The following is a 17,410-nucleotide window of genomic DNA, read 5'->3' on the forward strand; positions in this document are numbered from 1 at the left end:
TTACGTTCAATTGTACATAAAAAAAGAGAATGTGATAGTCATAGTCATACTTTATTGACCCCGGGGGAAATTGGTTTTCGTTACAGTTGCACCATAAATAATAAATAGTAATACTACTATTAGTAAATAGTAATAGTCATGGAAATAATAAATAGTAATAGAAAAATAGTAATAAATAGTTAAATAGTAATATGTAAATTATGCCAGTAAATTATGAAATAAATCCAGGACCAGCCTATTGGCTCAGGGTGTCTGACCCTCCAAGGGAGGAGTTGTAAAGTTTGATGGTCACAGGCAGGAATGACTTCCTATGACGCTCTGTGCGGCATCTCGGTGGGATGAGTCTCTGGCTGAATGTACTCCTGTGCCCAACCAGTACATTATGTAGTGGATGGGAGACATTGACCAAGATGGCATGCAACTTAGACAGCATCCTCTTTTCAGACACCACCGTCAGAGAGTCCAGTTCCATCCCCACAACATCACTGGCCTTACAAATGAGTTTGTTGCTTCTGTTGGTGTCTGCTACCCTCAGCCTGCTGCCCCAGCACACAACAGCAAACATGATAGCACTGGCCACCACAGACTCGTAGAACATCCTCAGCATCGTCCGGCAGATGTTAAAGGACCTCAGTCTCCTCAGGAAATAGAGATGGCTCTGACCCTTCTAGTAGACAGCCTCAGTGTTCTTTGACCAGTCCAGTTTATTAACAATTCATATCCCCAGGTATTTGTAATCCTCCACCATGTCCACACTGAAAGGTATCCCATAAAAGTGTGATAAAATGTGCAAATACCGCTACTATAACCAAGTGACTTTCTTCCAATTTCTGATCACTACTCGTTCTGGTATTTTTGATTTGGAGAAATTAGTTCAGGAGCAGGAACCCAGAGGTCCTTGTCCGAGGATCAGAGGTGGAGAGGGTCAGCAACTTTAAACTCCTGGGTGTAACTATCTCAGAGGACTTGTCCTGCAACCAGCAGGTAAGTGCAATTGTGAAAAAAACAACAGCACCTCTACTTCTTCAGGAGTCTGCAAACACCTGTGTCGTGGAGAGTGCATTGACTGGCTGCATCATGTAACACACATCAAAGTTGCTGGTGAACACAACAGGCCAGGCACCATCTCTAGGAAGAGGTACAGTCGACGTTTCAGGCCGAGACCCTTCATCAGGACTAACTGAAGAAAGAGCTAGTAAGAGATTTGAAAGTGGGAGGGGGAGGGGGAGATCCGAAATGATAGGAGAAGGCAGGAGGGGGAGGGATGAAGCCAAGAGCTGGACGGGTGATTGGCAAAAGGGATATGAGAGGATCATGGGACGAGAGGCCCAGGGAGAAGGAAAAGGGGGAGGGGGGGAAATCCAGAGGATGGGCAAGGGGTATAGTCAGAGGGACAGAGGGAGAAAGAGAGAGAGAAAAAGAATGTGCATATATAGATAAATAACGGATGGGGTACGAGGGGGAGGTGGGGCATTAGCGGAAGTTAGAGAAGTCAATGTTCATGCCATCAGGTTGGAGACTACCCAGACGGAATATAAGGTGTTGTTCCTCCACGAGTGTGGCTTCATCTTGACAGTAGAGGAGGCCATGGATAGACATGTCAGAATGGGAATGGGATGTGGAATTAAAATGTGTGGCCAATGGGAGATCCTGCTTTCTCTGGCGGACAGAGCGTAGGTGTTCAGCAAAACGATCTCCCAGTCTGCGTCGGGTCTCGCCAATATATAGAAGGCCACATCGGGAGCACCAGACGCAGTATATCACCCCAGCCGACTCACAGGTGAAGTGTCGCCTCACCTGGAAGGACTGTCTGGGGCCCTGAATAGTGGTAAGGGAGGAAGTGTAAGGGCACGTGTAGCACTTGTTCTGCTTACAAGGATAAGTGCCAGGATCAGTGGGGAGGGATGGGGGGGGACAAATGGATAAGGGAGTCGTGTAGGGAGTGATCCCTGCGGAAAGCAGAGAGAGAGTGGGGGAGGGAAAGATGTGCTTAGTGGTGGGATCCCGTTGGAGGTGGCGGAAGTTACTAGCTCTTCCTTCAGTTAGTCCTGACGAAGGGTCTCGGCCTGAAACATCGACTGTACCTCTTCCTAGAGATGCTGCCTGGCCTGCTGTGTTCACCAGCAACTTTGATGTGTGTTGCTTGAATTTCCAGCACCTGCAGAATTCCTCATGGCTGCATCACGGCCTGGTATGGAAACACCAATACCTTTGAACAGAAAATCCTACAAAAAGTAGTGAATAAGCCCCAGTTCTGCACGGGTAAAGCCCTCCTAACCACAGAGCACATCTATATGAAATGCTGCCGTAGAGAAGCAGCAGCTATCAGAGATCATCACCACCAGGTTCAAGAACAGTTACTACTCCTCAACTATCAGGCTCTTGAATAAAAGTGAATAATTACACTCACATACCTTATTTTTGAAATGTTCCCACAACCAATGATTTCACTTTAAGCCTGTATCTCATGATCTCGTTATTTATTGCTATTTATTTTTATTTGCATTTTCAGTTTGTCTTCTACACACTGGTTGATCTATCATTGATCCTGTTTTAGTTACTATTCTATAGATTTGCTTCGTATGCCCACAAGAAAATGAATCTCAGTATTGTATATGGTGACTCAAACTTTATTACTCCCAATCACGTAACCATGGCTACCCGTATTTAAGCATAATCAATCTGACTCAAAACAAAAAAATTCACTTCTGAAATTTAATAACTCAACCACATAGAGCCAGATTTTCTTTCGTGCATTCACAAGGATTTAGTGAATAAAAGGAGAGCATTAATTTGATATCTAAGAGACATGTATTCCAAAATTGTTCGATCTCCTGGCCAGAAGCAGCTACAAACGTTTCCAATATTGTACAGGGTTTGTTGGATTTTTTGGGGGGAATCTGCACGGTTGTTCGAACTCCTTAAGTCACTCAATTTATATATATTAAAAAAGATATCTACATGTATCCCCAAAGAGCTCAAGCCACGGATGAGAGACAGGCCAAATTCATCAAACTTCTCCTTATATTAAGACTTATAAATGCGGTACATTACCTTCAGCACAGTATAAATGTAAGTTATCATAAAGTAGGGAGGTGGGTGTGTGATCATAGATGCTCCAAATGATGCGAGGCAGCCAGACTAGCGGCCGCCATCTTCCTGCTGGGCTGTCGATGCTGTTACCCGTCACCTGGAGATTCCGTTTTGAGCTCGGCGCTATGTGGCTTCTGATTGGACAGGGCGGGGCTTTCTCGGCCACCGTACTCCGCTCGACAATCGACACAATTGTGCGTTTTCGTCCAACTCGAGAGGGCGAACATCAGTGTGACAGGGAGGCATCGCTTGTCGCAGGCCGGTCAATCGGAGCACCACCCTTCCTAGGGCTTTACTGTTTGGAGAGGAGGATGGGAGGAGACATGATAGAGGTGTACAAGATAATAAGAGGAATAGATAGAGTGGATAGTCAGCACCTCTTCTCCAGGGCACCTGCTCAATACAAGAGGACACGGCTTTAAAGTAGGAGGTGGGAAGTTGAAGAGGGATATTAGAGGAAGGTTTTCTACCCAGACAGTGATTGGTGCGTGGAATGCACTGCCTGAGTCAGTGGTGGAGGCAGATACACTAGTGAAGTTTAAGAGACTACTCGACAGGTATATGGAGGAATTTAAGGTGGGGGGGGTATATGGGAGGCAGTGTCGGCACAATATTGTGGGCCGAAGGGCCTGTAATGTGCTGTACTATGTTCTATCACCTGTCCGAAGCAACAAGGGCACGGAGAACGGTGAACATTGAGTTTCAGGAGCGCTGTTTAAATGCACGTCAACACGTCCCCAGATCGTTTGACCGTCAATTAAAAGATGGTAAATTGGTTTGTCGTTGCCGCGTGTACTGGGGTACAGCGAAACATTTTGTTTTGCATGCCATCCAAACAGACCACATCACAGGATTAGTACAACGGAAAGGTGTTGACACAATCCTGAATAAAGTATTGCAGAGAGTGTGCAACGCATGCATGCAATGAGGTGTAAAGGGCTATGATGAAGTAGGTTGTGAGGTAGAGTCCATCTCATGATACAAACGGTCCATTCAATAGCCTGAGCCTGGTCGTACGCACTTTCAGGTACGGTATTTGTATCTACTGCTCAATAGGGCTGGGAAAAGAAAATATAAAACTTTGAAGTGGGGCTGACAATATTGTGGGGAAAACATGCAGCAGGATTCTAGATTCAAAGCTAAACAGACCAAATGACGTTATGCTGAAAGGATTTCTAAAAGCTAAATAACGTATTTAATTTTAACCTTGATTCAAATTCAATAATTTCACAAAGAGGTGGTTGCAGGAGGCAGAGGAGTGGTTATGGGATTGCTTCGAGTCAGTGGACCAGGCTGTGTTCAAGGACTCATCTGAGCATCTGAATTGAATACACCATGATTGTAACAGATTTTATTAAAACAGCTGTAGACTAGTGTGTCCCCACCTAATCATTCAGAATCTTCCCCAATCATCCCTGGGTGAACCATAAGATCCAAAATCAGCTGAGAGCCAAAGGCACTCAAGCCTGGTCACCAAAGTTTCAAGAGGTTCAGGTGAGATCTCCGGAAATATATATCACAGGCGAAGTGGCAATTTCGGACCAAACTTGAATCAACGAAAGATGAACGGCAGGGTTGTACATGGTGAACTATGTACTTTGAACTTTGACCTTTTGAGTGCATCCTTTAACATATAATGAGTAGAAAAAGCCAATTATTAATCTGGCTAATTATTTAATCCTCTTCACATTTCACCTGTCATCATTGCTGCTGGTGACTGTAAAGTAAGATTTAAGTGTTGTAAATCCAAAACACAAATGCCAGAAATACTTTTAACTTTACCACTGCCAGTCTTGGCTCGGATAGTGATGGCATTGTACGTTACACTTTTGCCCTTCTGGATTGCTGTTCTAGGCTGTGCTTTTCACATGATTTACTACACACTACAGGTTAATAACTGCCCAGGGTCTAGTCCAAAAGCCTTTAATATACTGCCATTCCAAAAAACACAGGTTAATTGGACATCGATAGAGGACACACTGCCCAGAAAAATATTGCAGGGGGGAAAAAACGCACATACCAAAATTAGGCTAACAACAGACACTACCCCAAATAAAAGGTGTGAAATTGACATTTTAAGAGAGAGGGTTTGAGATTCACAAAGTACTAATTTTCAGTTTGTGTTTTGTTTTAAAAAGACAGGTCTACATTTTAAATAGTTTCAACTTCCCAGCAATTTCCAGAAACTTTTCAAAAGCAACTAAAAGAACTATTAATCTAAGTTTATTTTGGAAAAGAATGATTTTCACAGCTGACTTTACAGATAAATTCAAGATTTGGATCAAATTTCCAGAAGTTCCATGACAGCCAATCAACTAATAAAACTTTCAATATCCAGTCCAATTAACCTTACTGCCAGCTTTGCAAGCCACGTACACAAAATGCTCTAAGTATCAGCAGGCCAGGAAACATCAATAGAAAAGAGTAAAAGGTCTACGTTTCAGACAGAGACCCTTCTCCGGACTGGAAAATAAGATGAGTAAGGTGGGGTGGGGAGGAAGCAGTGCGAGGTGGTAGGTGATTGGTGCAAATTCTGCTCTCAAGTATTTGTAGAACTGGAGTTCTACAAGTTTTATTTTGTATGCTTCAGATTTTCCAAATATACTATATTTGTTAGCCTCAAACTGCAATTAAATTCAATTGCACTTACAATTATGTCATTTGCTGAGAAATATTAGTTATTTTCAGTGGATCCGGCATTATAATGACGTGGCATTACAATCCTTAAATATATTTTGCAGGTTTTCTGGCCAGAGATTTTATGGCGTCTTGACATTATTTAAATTAAACTCTTCTTTCATACAAAATTTATGTTTTCATTACTGTAAAAACACTGAATTACCTAGAATTACTGAAACTTCAAGGCTCTCAGCTGAATAAAAATCACCCAATCATAGTAAAATTAATAATATGGAAACACACAAGGCTGTAGTGATATCAGACTGCTGTCCAAAAATCCACCAGTATGTTAATAATACAATGCTACATAACATGATAATAGATTCTCCGCTGAACAAAGTTATGGGGAAATGCAGACCCCAACAAGTCTTAGGGGACCATGGGAAATATCTGATAAGCCCATGGGGAACCATCAGGATTTCCAAAAGGTCAGATGGTAGATTATCAGAGTCTGTTAACTGTTCACCAAATTGTTATTATTTCCCCCCCCCCACAATATAGAATGGACCACGGTATATTAAATTAAGATTAAATTGTCTACATGTTCTAATCCAATCTAACCCAACTTCACAGCTAAAATCTAAATGTGGTCTTCATTCAATCCTATACAGTACCATAGGAAAATTACTTAATATAATGCACATGAACTCCCAATACATATTGCTGTTCGTTCATCGATAAATTTACTTTGAACAGTAAACTATTATCAAAATACATATACCATATGTCACGATATACTGAGATTCCTTTTCTTGTAAGCAATCAGTAATTACAAGAAACATAATAGAATCAATGAAAGATCACACCCAACAAGATGAACAAACAAGCAATGTGCCAAAAAACTGCAAATACAGAAAGAAAAAAATTAAATAAGCAATAAATATCAAGAACATGAGATGAAGAGTACTTGAAAGTGAGCCCATAGGTTGTGGGAACAATTCAGTTATGGGATGAGTGAAGTCATCTCCCCAGTTCAAGAGCCTGATGGTTGAGGGATAATGACTGTTCCTGAATCTGGTGGTATGGGTCCCAATACTCCTGTACCTTCTTCCTGATGGCAGCAGCTAGGAGGAAGCATGACCTGGATGGTGTGGGTCCTTGATAATGAATGTTGATTTCCTGCAACATGCCTCTATATTAATGTGCTCATTGGCAAGGAGGGTTTAGCCCATGATGAACTGGGCCATATCCACTACTTTTTGTAGGCTTTTCCATACAAGAGCATTAGTGCTTCCATACCAGGCAGTGACGCAACCAATCAATATACCTCACGACACATCAATAGAAGTTTGTCAAAGTTTTAGATGACATGCCAAATCTTTTCAAGCTTCAAAGAAAGTTGAGGCACTGCTGTGCCTTCTTCATAATGGCACTTGCGTGCAGGACCCAGAACAGATTCTCTGAAATGATTTGCTGACCCTCTCCAAGTTCCTTTGTAAAATTTTTTCCAAGGAACAACTATGAACAATTTACTGAAAAAATTTTAAATATTCTGGCAATTAGGCACTACAATCTAACAAGGCTGGCTCTAGTCAGCATTGATCAGAAATATTAAGATACATCTCTACAATATCCATTTATTATTTCAGTTCAGCATCTACAGTACTGTGCAAATGTCTTAAATACATATAACTAGTGTGACCAAAACTTTTGCACAGTACTGTAGTAATTTTATGTATTATACTGCTGCAGCAAAAAACCATTAATGATATGTGACCGATGATAAACAATTCTGATACAGGTCTCTTATGGACTAAGAATGGGAAGAGGGCATGGTGAGGGGAGGGAGCAGGAAGCACAAGAGCCATTCTGCAATGATCAATAAACTAATTGTAATCAAATGAACTTGCCTGGTTTCTTAGGGCTGTGTATACCACCCATCCCTGGCACTTCAGTGCCACCTGTCCCAGGCTCACGAGCATTCTTTAACTCCCACCAGATTTACAAACTCGTTCTCCACTCCACATTGACAAATACCATATGGTGCAAAAGTCTTAGCCTCCTGAGCCTGTATGTACTCAAACTGTATAATCTTAACTTTTTATGGTTGACTTTTTTGGTTTTGTATGAATTTATAATCTATTAAATTCATCCCAGTTAAAGACAGATGTTAACTACATTGGATCCTTTGGTCTCTGTTCAAAGTGTTGCTGTTCCAGCAGTACATTTAGTTCTGAGCTTAACTGCAACACTGGCACCCATCCAATAGTATGCTTAATTCAACCTGGTCAACTACCAGCCAATTAAATTGCTTCCAGGAATCAACAGCATTGCAATTATCCAAAGTTAAGCAAACTAAGGATAAGCTTCCATTTAAATGGATTCTGGTTGAGGTAGAAGTTAAACTACAGTATGTGTAAGACCACAGAGAAAAGAGTAGAATTAGGCCATTTGGCCCATCAACTCTACTCCACCATTTTATTATGGCTAATCCAATTTTTCTCTCAGCCCCAATCTCCTACCTTCTCTGCATATCCCTTCATGCCCTGAACAATCAAGAATCTATCAACCTCTGCCTTAAATATACATTAGGACTTGGCCTCCACAGCTGCCTGTGGCAAGGAATTTCACAGAATCATCACTCTCAGGCTAAAGAAATTCCTCATCTCTGTTCTAATAGGAAGCCCAGCAGTGTCCTCTGGTCATAAGACACTCCCACCATAGGAAACATCCTCTCCATATCCAGGGCTCACCACCTGATTTCTCAAGGCCGTTTCCACTACCACGACATTATAATTTGGGATATTCCTTTGTCAAGGTGTAAATAGTTACATGAAATTTATCATCTGTGATTGATCTACCTGTAGCAAAGATTTTCATTTCTATCAAGTTTTATGAAGGGTGAGTAATAAATTTTTTAACCTTGACTAGACCAGAGGCAAGGGTCAGGCCGATTCTGCTCGCTGTCATACTGAGGCTGTAAAACTGTTCAGGCCACTCTGGGCTTCGTGGCAATTTGCCCTGTGTGATGAATTGAGACATAGGCTTCAGGCCTATGGACTCAATTTCATTCTGAATGCTGTTGTTTTTATTGTTTGCATGGTGTGAATTTTTCTTCTCTGCAAATTGGTTGTTGATTTTTTTAAAAACTCGTTTCTTTTGGATTTCTTGCTTTGTGGCTGTCTATAAGCAGACAAATCTCAAGGCTGCATAATTTATACATGCTTTGATAATAAAGTGTACTTCGTACAGTATCTCTTACCTCAAATAATGGATCAATTCACCATTTCTCAAATGCACCTTCCATAACCACATGATCTTAGAAGAGAAATCATGTTCATGGGGAACACTACCCAAATCACATACATAGAAATTTGCTCTCCATTTGCTGTTCGTTCTCAGTGGGTTAAAATTTTAGAACTGCCAATTTCAGAGTTTGTGGGTATATCCCAAGTAGTACCACCAGGAAACTGCCAAGAACTGTGAAAACATCCCAAAACAAAATAAAAAGGCTGTAATCTAAAGTGTACTGGAGAACTACCAGTATGCAACTAGACACATGGAAATAAATAAAGGTTGTTCTTCAGAATAGAGTGGAAAAAAAAATCAGGTAATTGAAGAGGGAGAAATGGTAGTGAGATTTTAAAAAATCCATGTAAATGTCAAACATACTTGCTAACTTCTACTTAATACATATGAATTTAATATTTTATTCTTTGGCTAAACATGCCCATTTCAAATCCTTTAAAAACAAATAGAAATAACAGGTTGCTTACACTAGCATTATGGAAAAAATTGCCAGTTTAAAAACAATCCTCGGTAACATTTCTGAAATTCCAGAGGTATCAATGTGATCATTAAGATACAGCAAATTGCCAAGTACAGTACTGCTACATCAAAAGGCAATACTCCGTTCACCCTGTGGATTCAATACACTTGAAAATCTGAAAACATCTACTAGTACTACAGACAATATTAAAAAATTACATAACTTCATTTTGGTACAAACTGACCTACAGATCAATTAATCCCTGCAGGTATGGTTTAAGTACACAGTTGTAAGCAGTAGCACCAAAATTCTTAGATCAAGCCTGAGTGGAAAGTCACTAAAATATTGCAAATGGTTCCTGAAAATTTTGAAGATTATGGCTAATTAACATTTACACTCAATTACCCACTCCCAGGGTATAAACCTCAGTTGCATAGGAATAAAGTTTACTAGAAATACATAGGAGAGTCAGAATGACCTAATGGTCCTTCTGAACCTCATGCTTAAAGGTTCAAGTGTTCACAAGATGAAGCAAGCTTCAGAAACAAATTTGATTACAAAGAATCAAGATGCAGTTATTCCTTCCCATTCTACCAGGTATTGAACTTTGCCATCCAGAGTCACTCGACGAGCCAAGATTCGATACTTTTCACCACAGGCAAGTCTACCAGCAGCACCAAAGTAGTTGGTAATTGATGATTTTAAGTGATTTAGGTGCATATCTCGATCATCAATAATTTCGGTATCGAGTCCATCATACTGGCAATCATCCTTTTCTTCAACGTCATTCCCACTTTCTGATGTCTGCGCCTGAAATGTTCTTGCAGAGGTGCGGCCTCGTCTTTTCTTCAAACGCTGCAAAGTCAATGGCCAAGATCTACCAGTGCGAGTTCTCCTTCTTGGACCAGAAAGGCTGAATCAAAATAACACAGATGAGTTATTCAAAAGCAGCAATTTATTTAAAACTAAGCACACTAAACTGTAAAATTAACTACAATTATATCAATACTAGTTGCTATAAATACAGATATTGTTAGGAAACACCATTTCTTTAGTAAAAATCTTCCAAGTTTCTAACTTTCAGTGAAGAGGTAGGTTCAAGCATCTGAATATAGCCAAACTCACTACCATCCCTAACAAATGAGCCCATCTTGGATCACAACTTTTCAAATGAAGAAAAAATAGAACTGACTTAACCTTAGGATTACAAATGTCTGTTTTCAAGTAGCATAGGATATGACAAAATATGCAAACACTATTATACCAGCATCTCTAGTATCAAAATCTATGAACACTTCTGCATGCAAAAATATAAAAGAGATGAGAGTGGATATAGGACCGCTAGAAAAGCATGTGGAGACCTTCCAATATCCAGGCAGTCTTTCTTTCATTTTTCTGTTTCTTTTTCTTTTTCTTTCTTTCAGGTAGGGGTATGTATTGGGGGGGGGGGTTAAGGGGAGGGGGAAGGGTAGATATTATTATTCCATGTAATCAAGTTTGAAAATTGAATTAAAAATTATATAAAACATAATTGCAGGTGGAGACTTAATTGCATCTTAAGACTCCCTCCTGGATAGACAACGTCCCCAAGTTTGTTCACTTAAAAATAGTGTAACATTTAATAATCTCATGCAATCGTATAACAGTGGATAGTTGGAGGCTTCTTAATCCCAAGTAGTACACAAATCCTACTCTAGGATTGATTATTTTCTGTTAGATTCGAAATTGGTCTTGTCAGTAGTCGGTTGCACTTAGCATAATATACTTATATCGGATCATACTCCTGTCTCTCTTATACTTAAATTAAACCACAAAAGAAGTGACTATAGTTGGCATTTAAATAATACTTTTCTGAAGGATAAGGATTTTTGCTCTTATCTTTCAGATAAGATAGAACTATACTTAAGCACCAATGATGTGGGCGGTGTTGATTCCATTCTTTGGGAGGCCACGAAGGTGGTTATTAGAGGTTGCATAATAGCATATGAGACAGCGGAAAAGAAGATTCAAGAAGATGGCAAATCTGGAAGCTTCTTACAAAATAAACCATGAAGCAGAATTACTTAAAGATTTCTGCCTTACGGTGTGAGTATAATTCTATAATGTCTAAGAGTGTTTCAAAACTACTGACACAAGTCAGACAGAGGTATTTTGAGCTTGGTGAAAAGCTCCATAAGTTATTAGCCCCTCAGTTAAGCCAGATGCAGGCCTCCAGGGCCATACATCGTATAAAGGCGAAAGATGGCTTTTTATTGACAGACCCAGAAAAAATTAATATGTGTTTTGCGGAGTTCTATGTTAATGTTTACCAATCACAAGGCGGTCTGGACGCTGAAGCTATGGAAGCATTTTCTGATCATCTGAATCGGCCCACGCTGTCGACAGATTCAGTAAATACACTTGCTGCTGATATAAGCCTAGATGAGATCAAGAAGGTCATCTCCTCCCTCCTTAATAATAAGGCAGTGGGTCCGGATGGTTTTAGCATGGAATTCTTCAAAGTATTTGGTCCAAAATTGTCACCTCTGCTCTTACGAATCACTCTAGGTTAGCTTCCAGATTGCCACCTACTTTATGTAAAGCCAATGTCTCCCTGAATCCAAAACCAGGCCGTGATCCCAAGGTGGTTTCATCATATCGCCCCATTTCGCTGCTGCCCATTGAAACCAAAATTCTTGGGAAAGTCCTGGCCAATAGGTTAAAAGAACGCATTTGTTCTATTATTCATCCAGATCAAACTGGCTTTATGCCAGGTAGACATAGGTATTTTAATTTGCGCCGTCTTTTCAATATTTTACATACAAAGCATGCAGAAGAGGCTGTAGTCATTTCATTAGATGCGCAACGTGTGTTTGACCAAGTGGAATAGCCATATATGATGTTTGCACTTAAGAAATCTGGATTTGGACCATCCTTCATTAAATGGATTGAGATAATTTATTCACACCCAACTGCTTCAATTAATACTAATCGGATATTTCCTCCCCTTTTGCAATACATCATGGGACTCGTTAAGGCTGCCCCCATTCTCCATTTTTGTTTGCAGTTATCATTGAGCCATTGGCTGTTAGCATCAGACAGGACCCTTTGATATCTCCCATTGATATACATGAACATAAACATCACCTTTAGTTATACGCTGATGTCCTTTTATACATCTCCAGCCCACAAACATCAATACCTGCCCTTCTGACTCTAATTAATAATTTTGGCAGTTTCTCAGGTTTCTCTATTAATTGGGATAAGAGTGAACTAATGCCAGTCACTGCAGTGGTTAATACAGCGTATTTACAGTCCATTCCCTTCAAAATCACTTATGATAATTTTTCCTATCTTGGTGTGACTATTACAAAAAACCCAGATGATCTTTTGCAAGTGAATTGGCGAAACAAAGTTGAGCAGATTAAATGCAATATTGACTTTTGGAAAATCCTTCCAATTTCTTTGGTGGGGAGGCTTAACGCAATCAAGATGATTGTACTGCCACGATTTTTCATCTTTTCCAGTCAATTCCATGTTTTATTCCTCTGTCATATTTTAAGCAATTGGATTCAATTATTATACCCTTCATTTGGAATTATAAAGCCATTAGAATTACTAAAAAGCACTTGTCAAAGCCCAAGGAAGCAGGTGGTTTTGCCCTACCGAACGTTAAAATGTATTACTGGGCTGCTCACCTATCCATTCTCGCAGAGTGGAAAAAAGGCCCACCCTCTACCCCAGCCTCATGCCCAGCATGGTTACTCATACAACGAATGCTTTGTAAGAAGACTTCCTTACCAGCTCTCCTTAATAGCCCCACTGCAGTTAATAAGCCACATTTTAGTAACAGCTTCGCGGTCGGCAGCACTATAAGAATTTGGAAGCAGATCCAACTACACATTAAGGCCCCAAAAACTTATATTGACACTCTGATCTGTGACAATCATTCCTTTTTGCCTGGCCTGAATGATATTGTTTTTTTCCACCTGGAAACAGAGAGGCATCTGTAGAAAAGGTGACCTATATATTAATGGAAACTTTGCCTCATTAGTGCAGTTACAAGCAGTTTACAATATCCCTGCATCTAGTTTTTTCAGATATTTACAAATTCGAGATTATGTTAGGAAATATATACCTAACTTTGAGGTTTTAGACAAACATGAGTCCCTGGAGGCAATAAATGAATTTGATCCTGTTACTCGTAGTGCGGTATCCTATTGTTATCAGATCCTACATAATGGAGCTCGGGTGAATACTGCAGGTCTTAAATAGGCATGGGTAAATTGGGTATAGACTGACAGAGGAGGTCTGGGATGAGTGTTTAAAGAGTATACATGATTGTTTGGTCAACGTCAGACACAGACTTACACAGTTTAAAACACTACATAGACTCCATTTTTCCAAAGAAAAGTTGCACAGTTTCTACCCTGATGTTTCGCCAGTTTGTAATAGATGTAAATCTGTGAACAGTAACTTGTCACATTCATTCTGGTCATGTTGTAAGCTTTATGCATACTGGAAAAGTATTTTTCACTGTTTCTCTGAGGCTTTTGGGAAGTGGTGGGAAGCAGACCCACTCATAGCAATCCTTGGAGCAACAAGGTCCCTATCTTCAGCCAATATGTATGAAAAAGTGGCTGTATTGTTTGAAATGGTGATTGCTAAGAAGTTAATCCGGCAAATGTGGAAAATGGACTCAGCCTACGCATGATCTGTGGCTGAGAGAACTGGCAAATACTTTACAGTCTCAGTCTCTCCAAATGTAATGAGAACAGAGGGGACATCTTTGAAAGGATATAGGGCCCTGTATTGGTTTTCCTACAGGGTGAGGACTGAGGTTTTTTGGTACGGTTTACCTCTGCTGCGTATGTTTACTTTTGCCTTTATATTTTTCTCTTTTGCTGCTCAATATTTAATTTGATTTTGCTATGATTGTGGTTTTTGTGGATGTGCTGTGTTTATTTTTTGTTCCTTTGTTTGTTAGTAATAAATTTTTTAAAAAATTTAAATATTAAAAAACACTTTCACAAATCAAAAGGACCAATAAATTGAAGGATTAGGAAATCTTATTCAAATATTGTCAAACAAACTCACTAAAGGAAATAGAAGGCACAAAGATTCGGGGGGGTGGGGGGGTTGAGGGAGGAGGGGGAGTAAAAGGCAATGGAGAGCAAGCTTTCAAGAAATAGATTTTGACCCATAACAAACAGACAGCTCGAATTTGAAAGAGCAAATGATTAATAATTTACAAGTTAGAAATACTCTGAAGTAATATTCACTTCAATGCAAATCCACAAAACCAAGCACAAGATCTTAGTCAATTTAACTGACAATAAATCTCAGTCAATTCTATTGTTTTCCTTTCAATTTGGCAAAGCAATCCAATATCCTTTTAGTTTATAAAAGAAAATGATGCCTACCTGGACTGTCGAGACAGACTGGTTGAGGTAGTTTCTGTAGTACTGGCTGCACCGGTGGATTCTACATCAGAGGTATTAGAAGACTGTGCTGTTTGCTCAAGTCTCCTAAAAAATTAAAATGTGGAGAAAAAATGTTAAGTTCAAGAGTGGTGTAATTTAAAAAGGCAATTAGAGAATTAGATAAGCTGGCTAAGGAAGCTTGCAAAATTAGAGCACAACAATAATTAAGGGGAAACGCTTGGAAATCACAAAATTCATGAACATACATGCAATCGCTAAAGGAAAAGGAACTTATTGTAGCGTATCAGAAGGCAAGAACAATATTAGATTCCAAGCTATGGCTGAATTAGCTGCATTTGTGCCGCAAAAACCAGGAGAAAGGAATCTACGCTCATATTCACATGCATACCTCACAAATTTCTAAAGATGTACTATGGAGAGATTCTAACTGGTTGAATCACCAACTGGTATGGAGGGGCCACTGCATAAGATCAGAAAAGGCTGCAGAAAGTTGCAAACTCAGCCAGCTCCATCATTGGTACTAGCCTCCCCCAGCATCAAGGACACTTTCAAAAGGCAATATCCATCATTAAGGACTCACATCACCAAAACATGTCTTCTTCTTATGAAGTGGTGGTACAGGAACCTGAAGGCACATACTCAACCTTTCCAGGAACAGCTTCTTCCCCTCCACCAGATTTCTGAATGGACAATGAACCCATGAACACCACCTCACTTATTTTGATCTTTTTGTACTTACTTATTTAATTTGATGTTTTAATACATTCTTATTGTATTATGTATTGCAATGTACCACTGATGCAAAACAACAAATTTCACGACATATACCAATGATATTAAACCTGACTCTGCCATTGTGGAAGAATGTAGTATTGTCTTGTATGGTATTGAATGTGGCAGTCCTTCAGGTCACAGCTGAGAATAATTGAGACTTTATAGCTGCAATTCAAAGGGAAGCTAAGGAATTGTGTTCAAGGCAAATTGCATCTTGATCAACAAAATGAAAACAGATAATCTGATCACGAGTACACTCAGACCAACATAACGCTGATTTGTTGCAATGCTGTTATTCAATTTTTTATTGAAATTTTTAAAAATTACAAAAATTCATTCTAAACAACACTTAAAACTTCGAGGGGGCCGCCATTACAGTAAGCATTCAATCAGCCAATGCGATCGCTTTATATATGCTCTGAGCCACTCACACCCAATCACGCATTAGTTCCCTCTCTACCTTCCCTTCGTGTGTAAACATTCTTGCTCCCTCACCAATTTATTCCATCTTTTTTCACTCAATGTCTCGAAAACGGCCTTCAACTTCCAATGAGGGTAGTACTAGGAAAGCTGTCTAGGAAAAGCATTAGCAAAATTGTGAAGCTCCTGGGATTTCAGGCAGAACCAGTAATCCAAAACGTAGTTGAACTGGCCAGTGAAGCAGGATTAGAGGATATTAATGATGGTGATGTTTAAGAGTTACTGCATTCTCATGGTGAAAGCCTTAATAACGAAGAGCTTCAAGAATTGGCGGAGCAACACATCCTGGGTGAAGCTGAGGACATGGATGAAGAAAAGGGAACACCAGCAAGAAACCTCACCACAAAATTCCTTAGCACTAGCACCACGACAATCACTCAAATCATGGACTAGTTCATTGAAAATGACCCTGGCTGGGAACAAAGCAACAAGGCAAAGAGGTGTTCGCGACATGATTTCCTGCCACCAAGAACCGCTTCATGAGAGGAAACTTAGGAAAAGGCAGTCAAAACTTGACACATACTTGAAGCCAAAGTTAGAGGAGGACCACAGTCTGGTCCCTCCTCTAAGATGTAACCACCACCTGCTTCCCCCTGCTGCTGCTGTGCTGTGTTGCTGCTCCACTGACGTACAGGTCAGGCCTATTTGTGTGTTTGTTACTCCACGAATTACTGTATATACATAAAATAATATACAGTATTATCTCAGGTTTGTTTTTTTTAAATCAGGCACATGTCCATTTACGTACTGTTATAATGACCCCCACATAGCGCTTCACCTCCGAGGTACGCATCCTCAGTATTAAGCTGGATCTGAGTGTATAACAGATTTAAGAACACTTAATTATTGTAATTCTCTATCTGTGATAGCTAAAGTTTCTATGTTGGAATTCTAAGCAACAAGAATTTGTGAGTAAAGTGGTTCTTATAGAATGCCTACTCAATTCCATCTTTAATGTTCTTTGGCAAAGTTCACAAAAGCAATTAAGGATTGAGTTCAAGAGCCACGAGGTAATATTGTAGTTTTATAAAACCCTGGTTAGACCACACTTGGAATATTGTGTTCAGTTCTAGTCACTTCATTATAGAAAATATTAGAAGGTTTTCAAAGGAGCAGAGATTTACCAGGATGCTGCCTGCATTAGAGAGCATGTCTTATGAGGATAGGTTGAGTGAGCTTGGGTTTCTTCTCTTTGGAGCGAAGGAAGATAAGAAGCGTCTTGACAGAGGTGTACAAGATGAGGAGGCATAAA

The 17,410-nt window shown here is 39.9% G+C and overlaps 2 protein-coding genes across 7 annotated transcripts in view; both read right to left on the reverse strand.

Annotated features, from left to right (window-relative positions):
• Positions 1-3,185, reverse strand: part of ccdc18 (coiled-coil domain containing 18) — a 137,395-nt gene extending 134,210 nt beyond the window's left edge. For all 4 annotated transcript variants that reach the window (XM_063064638.1, XM_063064639.1, XM_063064641.1 and 1 more), the window contains exon 1: positions 3,055-3,185. The gene's annotated coding sequence lies outside the window, so the exon portion shown is untranslated. The remainder of the gene's footprint in view (positions 1-3,054) is intronic.
• Positions 3,186-9,365: 6,180 nt separating this feature from the next.
• mtf2 (metal response element binding transcription factor 2) overlaps positions 9,366-17,410 on the reverse strand; it is a 48,463-nt gene continuing 40,418 nt past the window's right edge. For 2 of the 3 annotated variants that reach the window (XM_063064643.1, XM_063064644.1), the window contains 2 exons: positions 14,884-14,988; positions 9,366-10,394 (listed from right to left, as the gene is read on the reverse strand). In XM_063064643.1, the coding sequence (XP_062920713.1) occupies positions 10,046-10,394; positions 14,884-14,988 (454 nt within the window). In that variant the 3' untranslated portion in view covers positions 9,366-10,045. The remainder of the gene's footprint in view (positions 10,395-14,883; positions 14,989-17,410) is intronic. The other variant, XM_063064642.1, reaches the window with a different exon arrangement.

This window comes from Mobula hypostoma, chromosome 12 (assembly GCF_963921235.1).
Source record: "Mobula hypostoma chromosome 12, sMobHyp1.1, whole genome shotgun sequence".
NCBI lineage: Eukaryota > Metazoa > Chordata > Chondrichthyes > Myliobatiformes > Myliobatidae > Mobula > Mobula hypostoma.